Source organism: Exophiala viscosa (genome assembly GCF_022695815.1).
Source record: "Exophiala viscosa unplaced genomic scaffold EDD37scaffold_1, whole genome shotgun sequence".
Taxonomy (NCBI): domain Eukaryota; kingdom Fungi; phylum Ascomycota; class Eurotiomycetes; order Chaetothyriales; family Herpotrichiellaceae; genus Exophiala; species Exophiala viscosa.
Window position 1 is genome coordinate 5,151,735 of NW_026944353.1, and position 14,018 is coordinate 5,165,752.

The window sequence follows — 14,018 nt, forward strand, 5'->3', positions numbered from 1 at the left end:
AGTGCTTGCGTGGCGGCGAACAAGCGCATTACTCGCTACTTACCCAAATAGCGCGTGTAGGTCTGGTACCGGTGGAGCTGGCACTGATACCGGCCTGACCTCCTGAGTCTCTCACCATTCCATTCATCATGGACATAGCTGACCAGTCTTCTGAACATTGTACGAACACGCACGACAAACGTCACTGTTTTCTTCTGCATATGAGCTCAGCCATCTGCCCTGTCTAGCTCTTGAGAGCAGGTGCTCTTGAACGTCCAATTGTCTCGGCCGCGTAAAGGAGGGGAAGGCTCATGTGGCAGGATTGGGGCCAGCCAGGTTTAGTCAGGTACGGATCAGGTTCGACCTGTCTGATGGCGTCTTTCTGCCGCCACACTTGGGATAACGATTGTTGGCACCTGGCAGCTGGCACCAAGGCATGCTCTGGCTGCCTGACCCATGACCGTACACCATGCTCCAAACACGTCCGTGCCGCACCCGTGCGCGTGCCGTGATCCATGGTCAAATCGAGGCCATGCTCATCGCTCATCCCATGGCTGATCAATAATTGGTGCTGGGGTCCAAATAATATTCCGGCACCAAATTATTTTTTTGTCTGTTGCTGGCCATCGTCCTTTTGTGTTTTGTTTCATCCCGCAACTTATTAATGTAGGCCAGTGTCCGGTACTGGAAGGAGAGTCAATCTCTTGTGCCGCCCGTGTCGCTGAGACAAGTCGCCAGTCAAACCGCGTAGAGCTGCGTGCGATTAATTTCCTGCGAGGGACGGTTTAGGTCCAGGCACGAGCGACCCCGCAGTAGATGAAGCAAGGAACCAGTCAAAAGCAGAAAGGTCAGAAGACAGCTCGAAACCCGCCTGCCAGGCCTGGCGGAATAAGTTTAGCCATTTCCTGCACGAGGGAGACGCCGACTCCAAATCGGCACGATCAGCAGGTGCCAGGTAGCCAGGTGCCCAGTGCCCATCTTTTTTATTTTTTGTTTTGTCTTTTGGGGGGGACACCAGGACCTGCTGGGCTAAGTTTACCTGCTGCCAAACTACTCCTCAGGCCTCGCGCGCAACACACGGCACTCACTCCACAGCCACAAACCTGCCCTCAGCACTCCCGACCGCCGAAATCCACACCTGGCACACCCAAACTCGGTCTCCATTCATTCCATTCCACACTCCCACACTTTTGTGCTCTCCAACCCACGGTTCACACACACACACATCTTTCCGTCCAGTTCAGTTCGGGTTGCTCTCCTCTTCTAAACATTCTTTGCAATTGACCACCGTCTCCTCGAGTACGACCTCACTGGCAACAATCATCAGCTGCTGTCTATCTACAAGTGTCCGCACAGAAACGAAACCCCCTCGCGCCGATCCAACAGGCTGCGTTCCCTTGTTCGGCAACCCCCACCAAAACTATTCACATTGACTACTGCCATCTCCTGACGGCTCTCAAGTTTCAAGACTGCCAAAAAGCCTTGGACTCGGGAGTCGTCTGATACCTGAAATCATTCGAAAACATTTTTTTCTTCATTCCAACCATGGCATCCTCAAAGGTGAGCAAAGGCATACGCATGGTCCATTCTCGAGCGAAGCCCGTGCTGACTCTTAATTCTAAACAAAGGAGCAACCAACTTCGCGTCCCATCTCTGGCAGTTTCTCGAGGCATACGCCTGCGACGTCCAGACAGCATTCCCACTCCATCTCGCTCGCTCCTACCAACCCTTCCCACCGAGTCAATCGTCGAAAGAGTGTCAACACTTCTACAACAGCCCAGGCTGCCATAGCTGCGGCTCTGAGGGAACAGGGAGACGCGTCCGCCATGCCCCTGCAAAGTCATCGAAGAAGCATGGGCTCAAGAAAGGCCACGGAATCACACTCGATGAGTGTCAGACCCAGTATGCACTCCTACTTCAATGGTTCTCCAACTACCAGTGGCAGTGGTCGGGACAACGATGCTGTGGAGGACAACTCCAACGACGAGGATGTGACGTCTTCCAACAAGGACATGAGCAGTAAGAGTAGAAACAGGAGGGCAAGTGAAGGCTCATACTTGGTCAAGGGGGAGGGAAAGAGGTCGGCGTCCGAGCTGCGTTGTGATACCTGCGGCAAGGGATATAAGCACAGCAGTTGTCTTACCAAGCATTTGTACGGATTGATGCAAACCTGGACCCGTTTATTGTTGCTGACTATCCTAGGTGGGAGCATGATCCAGCATGGGCAATTACCTCAAAGCTGCTCATTTCCAAGCATCAGCAAGTCCAGTTGTTGGAAGCTGCTTCGGTCTTGTGCAACATGACAACGGAAACTTCCCCAACGGCCCAGTCCGAATTCGATGCATCCGCGATCGATGCTAGCGAGGGTTCATCTGCATCTCCAGGATTTTCTTCCTCCGAAATGCAAGATGAGCTTAGTTCGGTCGAGACTACACCGCCTCCTATGAGCGAAGCTGCATATCCGGTCCCAGATGCCAAACGTTTCAGCACTAGCAGCAATAGTTTCTCCCGTTCGTATCGATCCCACCCATCGAGCTCCTATGCCGAAAGTGTCCTGTCCCCAGGTCTGCCACCACACAGATTCTCTGGAGTGGACTTTCGGCCCAGCACATCCGGCACCGATGACGGTACCCTCGCAGCAGCCGCTGCCGGCTTGACCTTCAGTGGCACCCCTCGTTCCAAACCGACCTATCTGGGGGCTGATGTTCCCCCTGTACCACCATTGCCACAACAGTACCAGTCTTTCAACAGCAAGTCCTCGGACAGTACATTGACCAACGTATATAACCCGTTGCTGCAGCTGCATCCACCAACTTTGACGCAACCCATCTCCGACGAGCGCAACTATCGAGACGGCAGTAACGACAAAGACATCTCCATGGATGATGAAGAGATGTTCAGGATGGAAGAGTGACAGTCTCATACCACCACGTCGCTACCAAACTCATCATAACCTATACGTTCATTACGACCGACTATCATGTTCTACATTCATTGACCAGATTTGGGAGGGCCTTTTCTCTTTTTTTTGTACCTATTCTTGGGGGTTGCCACGAAATCCAACGAGGAAAATTAAAGTCTATGCTCCGCGGGCAGATCCTGAAAGCACCGAGGAGTCGACTCGGGCAAAGCCACGAAGTCGACGAGGTTAAAGCGAGTGGGACTGTCCAGGTCTTTTGCGTTGAGCAGACATCAAACTTATAACGAAATGGGAGTTATTTGATATGCAGGAAACAGGGCATAGCAGGCCATCTACTATCATAGTTGGGCAGCGTTTATTCAGATTGAATGATATTCATTTTATCACCAAGTCCCAATGGTCCGGACTGAAGGGTTGCCATGTACCTCGTACCTGACTGCCCCCTTTTTCCCACGTGTTGGGTTAACCGTTAAGGTAACGGTTTCCGTGCCTTTTGAGTTCGGAATACTCTGGTGTTATTGATGCCGTCAACTTGTCAAGCACGACCCCATGGTTTTGGATCAGCGCGATCTTCGTGATTGACGCCTTTACACTTTTGGGTCCGGCTCCGCTACCAGGGATCAATGCGTGGTGTCGATCTGGAACCAGAGAAGCTTCTCTACGATGTTACACCAAGATCCAGCTTACGGCACAAGATTCTGGGGTTTGCAGATCACGTCCAACATACGAGTTCTTTAACTTCTTCCCATATATCAGATCCATTTGTTCCGCTCATGTAGACAAGGCTGAAGTTTCTTGCCGCGCACGGCCAATATGCTTCGGCATGAGCCACCTCAAGCCACTTAGCTGCGTGGTGAGCCTGCGAAGGTCCTTGTGCAGGAAACTTATATTGTCAGAGGTCAAGCAGGATAATGGACTGCATATGTACAACAAGATAAGTATAGCTGATAAATGCTCACCGAGATGGTGAATCAATCCCTGTGTCTGGTCACGTGGCAGTCACATGAGATCATTATCGCGATAAGTCAGCCTCGAGTCCATCGCGATATCGAGGCTGGGCATTCCTTTCACGACAAAGTGTTTCGTACGGTTCCTGCATTCACCTCGTGGTACGGAGGACATACATGTTCATCGGACAATTCGGTTGTGTATATATGAGCAGACGAACCAGGTGAAATAGAGTATATCGCCTATCTAAATCTCCTCCACCGTCTCCGCCCGTTTCAAAAAGGGGCAGCCTGCATTGCGCTCTTCTGCGCTCATAACGATGGGTCTTACGGCCGCCGAGATCATGGCGCATCCCGCCTACAACACTGTGGAATGGGACTTACCGCCGACGAAGAAGGGGACGGCACAAGTCGCCAACGGACGACCAGGTGGACCATTCAATCTATACTGGGAGGTCCACGGCACTGGACCTACCAAGTTGGTGGTAAGTACATGTTCTGTTTGTCGATAGCACTACACATCAGCGTAACGAGAAGTTGGAAAGTCTCTGGAGCACGGAGGTTGGAAGACCACCAGTCTATGCATCCTCCGCAACTCCATGACTGAAAGGCAGCGAGATGTGCTTTGGTTTTGAGCTACAAGACGCTACTGTCACATGTTGCGCTTGGTCTAATTTCTGCTATAGTTCATAATGGGCTTGGGCGGCTACCGGACTGCATGGAAACGACAGACCAAGTACTTCGGCCACGAAAGATCGAAGCAGTACTCCTCTTTTGTGTATGACAACCGCGGCATGGGCCTCAGCGACAAGCCGACGTGTCGGTACACAACGACCGAGATGGCCAGAGACACAGTCGACATACTGACGCACATCGGCTGGATTCCTTCGTCAACGTCGTCAACACCCCCGAAACGAGATCTCCACGTCATCGGCGTCAGCATGGGCGGCATGATCGCACAAGAAGTCGCGCTCCTCATTCCCCAGCACGTCTCTTCGTTAAGCCTTGTCAGCACGGCGCCGCGACTAGTCCGCACGATTCCGTTCATCGAGAACCTCCGCCAGCGCATCAACATGTTTATCCCGCGCGATATTGACGTCCAGCTGGACGAGACTGCACATCGGTTATTCAGCGACGAGTTCCTGTTGTTACCAGACAACGAGAACTCGCCAGATTCTGGGCTGAATTACCCGACGACCCGAGATCGTTTTGCGGCCGGCGAGTTGTCCAAGCGTCTTGACAAGGAGGGCTTCACGAGGAAAGGGTTCATCTTGCAAGCTGTCGCGGCAGGGTGGCATTACAAGAGCGTCGAGCAGGTCAAGCAGATTGGCGATAAGGTTGGGAGGCCAAGGATCGCTGTGCTGCACGGCACAAAGGACCGGATGATCACGTTCCATCACGCGGAGATGCTGAAAGAGCAGCTTGGCGAGGGTATCGAGTACAAAGTCTGGGAAGGTAGAGGGCATGTCCTGCTATGGGAGATCGAAAGCGAGTTCAACGGCTTCTTGGAGGAGTTCTTTACCAGGTGTGAGAAGATGGAAAGCTAGCACCGGCGTTATGTCGCGTGGAGGGGTTAGACGGCCCAAGGGTGTTTGGAATGCATGCAAGAAGGGTTTGCATTGAGCGTATCCGGCGTCCTCCAGAGTCCATGGAAAATACAGGCTAGCAAAGCAGGTCGGGTGCTGGAATTCATTAAATTTCTGGATCGGAAAGCATTCGTCATGGATGCTATTTCGTCTGGTGTTGAGAAAGCAGCCGGATAGGATTTGTGAATTGATATTTCCACCTCCCTTTGATCTCTTGATCCTGTCGACTGTCGAAGCGTTTCTTCCCACCCCTTGGTTCGAGAGGAGATCTCTGTACATAGTTGTTCTTTGCGCGATCCCCTTAAGGCAAGCAAAATCAAATGTCCACCCGAATCTCAAAGCAAACCCATAACGCCTGCGCTGTGCCCGAATTCCAGACCAGAACCTTACACATACACCGCAATGCCTGTGATGCGCACCATTGTACAAAATTGATGTTCAACCGAACGACTTTTCCGAGCCATCCAGGCGCATCTTTATGCTCCGCCTCTATCCAAGTACTCCTTCGCCTCATTGATCTTACTTGCAAGGTACGGACTACCCCCTCGATCAGGGTGGTTCGCCAACATTAGCGCTCGATGCTGCTTTCGGATTTTGTCTTTCGTTAACGTCCGCTCGCTCAGCTCAAGGATCAACGATGCCTCTCGTCTGCTCATTTTCGGATCGAAGCCGCCTTTGTAGAATGCTTTGCCGAGCGCATTTACAGCGTTCGGGTTGCGCCAGCGGCGGAAGGCGACGAGGCCAGCTCGGCCCTGAAGGTTGTTAGCATGACGCAGGGTATGAGAGGTGGGTTGTCAAGGAAGACTCACGAAGAAAGCTGCGGCGGCGATGCCAACGCCGATGGCGACCGTTGATGCCATGCGTGGAACTCGTTCAGAGCCTGGAAATGTGCTTCTGCAGTGTAGGGGTATGTGTGTTCAGCTACGATACTGCGTTAAGGTCGAAGAGATGGTGATTTGGTCGTCGTGAGTGGTATGGATTATGTCTGGACGTTTCAACACAGGCAATGAACACATTAGCGAGTAATAAATCTTTCGATGTCCATCCGCAGCCTCGCGCTCCGGCTAGATTTCCCAATTCGCTAAATCCGACTTTGCTTGGCGAAAATTTCCCCAAAATCTTTCCCGACGACGGCGAGGTCTCCCTCGAAGACTAGACAATACGACAACCAGTTGTATGGTCTGGGTGCACTCAACAAAGCTACATCGAAGATCGAGCACAGAGTTACGTCAGTCATTCTCACCTGCTTCAGTCCTCCCTTCAACACTTCTCGAAATTTCCTACCAGCATTCTTAAAACCCAACCGCAATAATGAGGTTTGTCTCGTGCCACACCAGCTTTTCGGCTACTCTCTAATCATGTACAGGATCGAAACATGTCACCTCTGTTCCCGCCCAGTCTACCCATCAAAAGGCATAACTTTCGTCCGCAATGACGCCAAAGTTTTCCGGTTTTGCCGTTCGAAATGCCACAAGAACTTCAAGATGAAGCGACAACCACGTAAACTGAAGTGGACGAAGACAGCTCGCGCCCTGCAAGGCAAAGAGATGATCGTCGACCAGAACCTGCTGCTCTCCCAGTTCGCTAAGAGACGCAACGCCCCTGTCCGATACGATCGCAATTTGATCGCCGCCACGATGAAGGCTATGGAGCGCATCGAGGAGATCCGAGCACGAAGAGAACGGGTTTACACCAGACGGAGACTTAGTGGAAAGGCACAGCGTATGCACAAGAAACGGCAGGATCTCAAGGTCATCGCCCAAGGCGAACATCTTATTGCCAAGGAGTTGGCCGATCTCGAGGCTGCCAGAGCCGAGATGGAGCCCATGGTCGAAGATGTCAAGAGCCAGATGGAGACGTCGAGATTGGTGGGCGCGGAGAGACTCAGACAAAAGAGAAAGACGAAGATGCTTGTTGGTGGAGGTGTGGAGGAAGAGATGGACGTGGATTGAGTGTGGTTTTGGTCCATTGTCATCTCATGAGAGTGATGCCTTACGATACCCGGCGTTTGAAGCGGTGAGATTCTTTGCATGTCTAGGAGTTGGCTGGAAAATGGAGAGTCTGGCGTTGTCAATCGATATTCAGGGGGTACAAACTACTACGGACATTGTCCAGACGTTCTGCTAGAAGACAACGGAAAGAATGGAACCGAAGGCATACAAATCCTGGCTCAAACACGTTCTTGACCCCTGTCGGACTGGAAACCCATTCTACCTGGTGTCCAGACCTGCCTTTGAGACGAAAAGTAGCCGCGTAAAAAACAAGAGAGGCAGCAAATGGGAGCCTGCTAGACATCTTTGCTCCGATCTTTTCAAGCCAGCCAACGCCAAATCCGCCTGGTTGCAGACGACTTCGTGGTGGAAGCCGGCAACTTGTATGCAGCGTAGGATGTAGGTCATGGAAATGGTGGTGATGGGAATATTCATACTGTGGTATTTGTTTCTTCAAACTTCTGACGTGGTTCACGCGCACCGCGTCCTTGTGGAGTCAACATTACTCAGAGTGATCCTCCGTCCCCAGCCTTCCACCTTAAGTTACAGTACTACTTAGAGTCTCGTTGCTGCTGACACCAAACCTGGCAACCTCTCTAAAACTTCTCGCCTGAACGTTTTGTCGAGTTGACATGGTGCGTACTTCCCTGGGCTGTAGCTCCAGCTGTAGAGGGATGGGTCCCGTCGAACAGCCCCATGCAGCTGAACATTGACCGCGAAATCTATTGCTGGCATGTTTCCCTGATGCGGATTGAGGACCAGAGGCGAAGGCGAAGCAGCCCCTTCTGAATCTTGAACGCGACGCTCATGCCCAATTGAACTTCAGGCCCCCTTGTATCATCCCGCAAAAGGATTCGGAGTTCTCTCAAGCTGATTGCTGGAATACGAAGAATGCTGAGTATGAGAACATAGTCCTCAGAGGTAAAAGAGCTGCCGCCCTGTCCCTTTTCTGTTTCCCGCAATGCAGATCGCTTTCTTTCGCATTCGGTCATGTCGCTCAAGATCCAGTTGGATAGGCCTGCTAAAACCCCTTACCCACGAGGTGCGTGGATATCGGGTCGCGTTGAGGTCTCTGATCACTCAGCCCACTACCCGGTGGCCATCCATTTTTCAGGACGCAGCAAGGTCCATATCAGCGAACGCGAGCGGGAACACAATGTCGGAGAACCTGGCTCCCACACAGACTATCGATGGTTTGATTCAAAGGCGCTGATGTTCCGGCACTCCTTCAACCTCCAGCAAAGCCCAGACGGCTCTTACCCGTTTCAAATTCAGATACCTGAATGGACAGACCAGGTGCCTGAGTCCCTGCTCAAGGAGCATGACGCCGACGTCTTCCCCGAAGAAGCACCATGGCAGCCGACCTTTGGGCCGAACCGGTGTCCTATCCCGGACACTTTCTATCATACTGAATCACCAGATATCCAGATCGACCTCGAGACCAGCATCAGCTACAAGCTGCAGGCAGAGATACGCAAGGATGATGGCAAGTTCCACTTCCGCTCCAAAAAGGAGGAAGACGTAGAGATCCTCGTGAAAAATGTGAGGCCGTATCAGAATGGTCTTAACCCCGCTGGCTTCGACAACCGTACATACGAAGCCAGCGTGCAGACTCTACGCCTGTTGCCTGAACACGCAGACGGACACCTCAGTCTTCGTGAGAAGACACACAGCCTATTTCACAAGTCGGGTCTCCCAATAGCGTCGTTTCGTCTCGCTTTCTCAGTGCCAGACACGCTCTACCTTGGCCGCTCTCCTGCCGACGTCCTGCCATTGAGCTTGAACCTAAGCCGCATTCCTGCGATTGTCGATCCGGAGCATCTCAGCAAGTCAACATATAGAGACGACCAGATTCTCACGCCACGAGTCTACCTCAAGCGCTTTGCTGTACGACTCACATCGGCCACTCGAGGTCGCACAGCCAAGCCTATCAGTTGGTACCGCGACGTTCATGATACGACTGCCACATACACCATTGATGTCTACGACGAGAAGATGAAGCATGTACCAGGCAAAGAGAGGCTCGAGCTTCCAGCGAACGGGTCGTGGTGTGACCTTGGTCGTGAATTGGGCATCACAATGGCGCAGATCCTGCAACACAAGCACATCGGAGACTTGGATTTGGTGCCCAACTTCAGTTGCCAGAACATTGTGAGAATGTACATGGTTGACTGGCGCGTCGACTTGGACATATGTGGCGAAGAACTCAAGTGGCATGTCAAGAGTGATGAGGGTACCGGCATGCCTATCAGGATTGTGGCTGGCGATGGCACATTCATGCCACAGCAGTCACAGCAGTGGATGGGACAGCAACCAATGCACCAACCGCAGCAGTTGCAGCAACCATGGTCGAGTCCACCTATGCAACAGCCGATGCACGGCACGCAGAATACGTATGGGCAGTCGTATGGACCGCCTGTGCGCCGCGACTGAGTTGCTCATTCTTGCACCGTCAGCACTTATAGACTTTTACCTCATATCTATTTGACTGTTCCAGAATCGCAAGATAAGGCTGTGTCAATATATACGTCGGGCCTACCAGCCCAACTCACAAGCGACTATCCAGCGAAGTGTCCTTATCAACAGTGTTCTTCTGTGCCTCCCACACCGCGTTGAAGACCTGCATGCCTCGCTCCCACAGTCCGTCCTTTGTGTTTTCCTTGACCACTCCATCCTTGTCGAGTAGCCGCACTCGGTCTTCGCCTGTACATCCCCACTGCACTTCCTCGCCATGCAGAAATTGGCCGAACGGCTCGAGGAACTTTTTCGCTGCATCTTTGTCCGCTTCCAAGAAATCCGCGCGCCACGCCGAGGCCCACCACACGGGCATGTCGCCGCCATGGCACACCCCGACTTCAGGCTTAACCCAATTGTCCAGAGCTTTGGCACGCCAGGCGATGCGATATCGATGTACGCGATTCTGCGGGAGCGCAGTCACGCCGGGGTGCGACGGTGGGTTGAGCAGGATATGGGCCAGTCCACGTAACGAGCAATGCACCTGGTTGTCTGCGACCATCTGGCTGAACACTTCCGCCCAGGCCTTTGTGTCGGTCGAATCTTGCGGCGGTAGATCGTACACTTTCAGCAGCGCCTCGAGCACAGGCTTGGGGTAGTAGTTGGCCAATTGCAGGAGGAGCCCTGAGTAGTCGGATGGAGGATTGACCAGCTTGTACAATTCCTTTTCGTCGCTGACTTCGCCGAGAAGGACGGATATGCCGCTTTGGGCAAGGCGCGTGGTGAATGATCCGCTGTGTAGAGAGGACAGGAATGTCGGAAGGATGAAGTCATTGTCGGTACTCGAGCGGAAAGTGTGCATCTTCATCTTGGTGTTCGCTACGACAAGGTCTTTGTAAGGAATGGCGCGCAGACGGGACAATTTCTCGGCTGGAGTCAAGGAGGAGGGTATGTCGAGAACCGTACATAGCTCGTTGAATTGCGAGGTCAAGATTGGGGCTGTGGTCTTGTTCGGCTGGATTGCAACGGCATTAGACCAGAGATATACTCGCTTGACGAGTTGCTGAGAGGCAGGCAGCAAGGTGTCATAGTTGAGCTGGAAGAAAGTCGAATTGGCGCCAGCCGAAAGGCCGCCAACAGTGATGTTGTCGGGATTGCCTTGGAATAGGCTGATGTGCTTGGCCGTCCATTCCAATGCGCATCGCTGATCCCACAGACCAAAATTCGAGGGTGCAGACTCCTCGTGCAGAGAGGCGAGTTCTTCGCCGGCCAGGAAGCCGAAGAGGTTTAGTCGATAAGTCGGCGAGACGATAACTCTGGGGGTTGTGTCTTTGATCAAGTCGAACGGGTCGTGTTGGTGGTCTTGCATGGCGTTGCCAACTTGGAGCCATCCTCCGTGGATCTGAAACTGGACGGGCCATCCTCCCTCTGGAGCAGGCGCTGCGGGAACCCAGATGTTGAGATACAGACAGTCTTCGTCTTGGGTGTTGTCAATTGGCGGTGCAGCTTCGGGGTTTTCGATCATTGCCAGTCCATGGTTATAGTGCGGTTGAGGGCATATTGGGCCGAACGCGGTGTAGTCGCCTGGTTGACCCGAGGCATTGTTGAAGGTGAAGTCCGTCGGCAATGGGACTGGACGCCGCCATCGTCGAGAGCCTACGGGTGGGAGTGCATAAGGGACGTTGGCGAAACGATAGACAACAGATTGGCCGGAAGGTGTTCGATGTTCGACGCCCTTCAGGCTGCCCCGGGAGGTGTTGAGGACATATGGATGGCTCGTTGATTCTGTGGCCCGCATCTCGATGTTATACTCTGCTAGACTCCGGATGTTCGAGAGGGCTTCAGCTCATCGAAGTTATGAGCACGTCAGGTGATAGGATATGCACCTGATCGAACAATGATTTTTATGCCTTATATCAACCTCTTTATGGGGTAAAATCAATATCGACATCTTCTCTTCATTGTCGGAATAGTAAAGAGGAGAAAGAGATATCAATCGTACATGTCCGTCGGGAATACATCTTCGCCCGGCGGGGCGGACACCTTCCGCCCAACATGCCGAGGACGAGGCACACGATCTACGAAAGTACTGGAAGATCCCCCTGTTCATGAAGAAGCAACTAATAACAGCGTTTGGACGGGCGGAAACCTTTACGATTGGCCTTGCTGACCCTGGAATATCTACATTTCTTCAGGCGAGTTCTCCTCTTGCTCTTGCCGTTCTTCCTCGTCGTCAGGAATCTCGTCCTCGTGCGACGCCATTCCGTACAGTCTATCTTCTTCTCCAGCCAGTAGCGGCGCCCTTTCCTTTGGCTCCCGTGAAAAGTGGCTGACCATACTCATGACCAAGGGTGAGAAGCCATGCACCATAATCGAACAGAGGACCACAAAACAGACCACGGGCCATACTGTTTCAAGGGCTTCTTTATGAGGCGACTCTTTGGGAGGATGAAGAAGTGGTTCTGAGCTCCCCGTCTCGAGTCTGGCCCTTGCTTCGATGGCGAGAAAGAGAGCCCCGACACCCATAGGCCCAAAATGCCCAACAAAGAGAGCCTCATGGTACGTTCTTATGTCGGGTATCAGTCTCTTGAGTATCACGATTGCTGGCAGCCGCCTGAGTAGAAGAATGACCAGCACACACAGGATCAGCCGGCCTGGAGATAGGTTGTCCTTGTACATTCGCCAGGGTATGATAGAGCCAAAGTAGACAAACATGGTGGAGTTGAGCATCAGATCCAGAATGCTTGGAAGTTTCATTTTTGCTGTTCTTGTTGAGAACCAGCCATCCCAACAGAATGTCGCGCCAGCGGTGAAGCAGACTAGAAAATCGTCCAGCCCTAGTGTACTTCCCACGCCGACGCAGAATATGGCCAGCAGAAAGTAGAAGACGAACAACGTCGATTCCTGGACATAGCCGCGGGACTCGCTGAAACGTAGCAGCCTGTTTGCAACATACCCGATAGCCACACCGATGACAATGCCGACCACGCACTGCCACAACAGTAGATCTGTCACCCAATGGCGAACTCCTTGTGCCGCAGAAGACGCCATGGCAGCATACAAGGCAGCGTAGAGGAAGGGAAATGCTGTGCCATCGTTGCAGCCAGACTCTGCTGCGAGTAGGTGGCGGATTCGTTGGGGTATCCTCTGAGAGAACTTTGCTTCGGCGATTACGCTGGCGGAAAGGACTGGGTCTGTTGGAGTCAAGCAAGCAGCGACAATGAAGGCTGTGGTCCACGCTGTGTTGAGGATGAAGCGCACTGCAAGCGCCGAGATCATCCAGCCCGCTATCATGTTGGGACCCAAGAGGAGACTGATGCTGCGCCAATGACGCTTCACATACCGAGCAGGAAGCTCAATGCCGACTGCGAAGCACTGGACGCCGGTAATAATGCGGGTGAGTTCCTGGGTAATGTTGTCTTCCCAACCCCATGTTTCGCTTGGATCGACAACCCTGACTCCTCGAGGGCCAAACAGCATGCCAACCAGAGTCGCAAGAGGAGGCTCTGAGAAATGTGCTCGGTTGCGAATCAAATCCGAGAACAATGCATACAAGATGAGGAACAGCGAGAGAACCAGGTAGGCCAAATGCGACGTGCTGGGCTCGATTTCAGGCCACGCCATGATGTTGTCAACTTTGAGAGATCTGATTGAATCTCATGTTCTTCTGAAGCACCCTGAAGTGCTCGAAGCACGATTAACTTGTATGAGAAACGGTTCGAGAAATGTATCCTTTGTCAGTTGAAATTTTCAGTGCTGGTTTGACAGTTGTATAACGGTGCCGGGAATGTAATGAAATCACCTTGAGAGGTTTAACCGGCCTCTGGAGTGCGGCCTATGACGGCCATGAACCGCCAATAGTTGGTAGGCCAACGGCAGGATTTCGAAGTGCGTGACCCTCTTGGGTTCAAGTTTGGTGCTCGCCATTGCCGTGCCATATTGGGTAGGTGAACAACATCTGATTGTGCCAACCTACCATCTCTATACAAAACATGCTTTGATATCATCAACAAGTCAATGAATCTACCACTACTACTAAGTTATGCACTCCTCGGATTCATGTGGAATACCAAGATGTTCATTGCGGGGTTAGCTAGGCTTGGCTACGGCTTGATTACCTCGTACTATCTCTAAGTACTCG

The 14,018-nt window shown here is 52.4% G+C and overlaps 7 protein-coding genes across 7 annotated transcripts; 4 read left to right on the forward strand and 3 right to left on the reverse strand.

Moving 5' to 3' along the window:
• Positions 1 to 1,524: 1,524 nt before the first annotated feature.
• EDD37DRAFT_646141 (uncharacterized protein) lies at positions 1,525 to 2,893 on the forward strand (the record flags this gene model as incomplete). The annotated part of the gene is made up of 3 exons (XM_062817701.1): positions 1,525 to 1,539; positions 1,608 to 2,131; positions 2,182 to 2,893. The coding sequence occupies 3 exons, from the start codon at positions 1,525 to 1,527 to the stop codon at positions 2,891 to 2,893; spliced, it is 1,251 nt and encodes a 416-aa protein (XP_062676313.1).
• Positions 2,894 to 3,863: 970 nt separating this feature from the next.
• Positions 3,864 to 5,482, forward strand: EDD37DRAFT_104166 (alpha/beta hydrolase). The gene is made up of 2 exons (XM_062809134.1): positions 3,864 to 4,331; positions 4,533 to 5,482. The coding sequence occupies exons 1-2, from the start codon at positions 4,167 to 4,169 to the stop codon at positions 5,391 to 5,393; spliced, it is 1,026 nt and encodes a 341-aa protein (XP_062676314.1). The 5' UTR covers positions 3,864 to 4,166; the 3' UTR covers positions 5,394 to 5,482.
• A 426-nt stretch (positions 5,483 to 5,908) lies between these two features.
• On the reverse strand, positions 5,909 to 6,292 carry EDD37DRAFT_557439 (mitochondrial import inner membrane translocase subunit tim14; the record flags this gene model as incomplete). The annotated part of the gene is made up of 2 exons (XM_062813704.1): positions 5,909 to 6,184; positions 6,242 to 6,292. The coding sequence occupies 2 exons, from the start codon at positions 6,290 to 6,292 to the stop codon at positions 5,909 to 5,911; spliced, it is 327 nt and encodes a 108-aa protein (XP_062676315.1).
• A 242-nt stretch (positions 6,293 to 6,534) lies between these two features.
• On the forward strand, positions 6,535 to 7,443 carry EDD37DRAFT_104183 (50S ribosomal protein L24e). The gene is made up of 2 exons (XM_062809135.1): positions 6,535 to 6,748; positions 6,799 to 7,443. Exons 1-2 carry the CDS (start codon positions 6,744 to 6,746, stop codon positions 7,382 to 7,384), a joined length of 591 nt encoding a protein of 196 aa, XP_062676316.1. The 5' UTR covers positions 6,535 to 6,743; the 3' UTR covers positions 7,385 to 7,443.
• An 842-nt stretch (positions 7,444 to 8,285) lies between these two features.
• On the forward strand, positions 8,286 to 9,913 carry EDD37DRAFT_104265 (uncharacterized protein). The gene has a single exon (XM_062809136.1). The coding sequence runs from the start codon at positions 8,414 to 8,416 to the stop codon at positions 9,854 to 9,856; it is 1,443 nt and encodes a 480-aa protein (XP_062676317.1). The 5' UTR covers positions 8,286 to 8,413; the 3' UTR covers positions 9,857 to 9,913.
• On the reverse strand, positions 9,806 to 11,841 carry EDD37DRAFT_104326 (esterase/lipase). Its single transcript, XM_062809137.1, has one exon. The coding sequence runs from the start codon at positions 11,673 to 11,675 to the stop codon at positions 9,972 to 9,974; it is 1,704 nt and encodes a 567-aa protein (XP_062676318.1). The 5' UTR covers positions 11,676 to 11,841; the 3' UTR covers positions 9,806 to 9,971.
• A 3-nt stretch (positions 11,842 to 11,844) lies between these two features.
• EDD37DRAFT_619554 (CPA1 family monovalent cation:H+ antiporter) lies at positions 11,845 to 13,876 on the reverse strand. Its single transcript, XM_062815869.1, has one exon. The coding sequence runs from the start codon at positions 13,499 to 13,501 to the stop codon at positions 12,059 to 12,061; it is 1,443 nt and encodes a 480-aa protein (XP_062676319.1). The 5' UTR covers positions 13,502 to 13,876; the 3' UTR covers positions 11,845 to 12,058.
• Between the last annotated feature and the right edge of the window lie 142 nt (positions 13,877 to 14,018).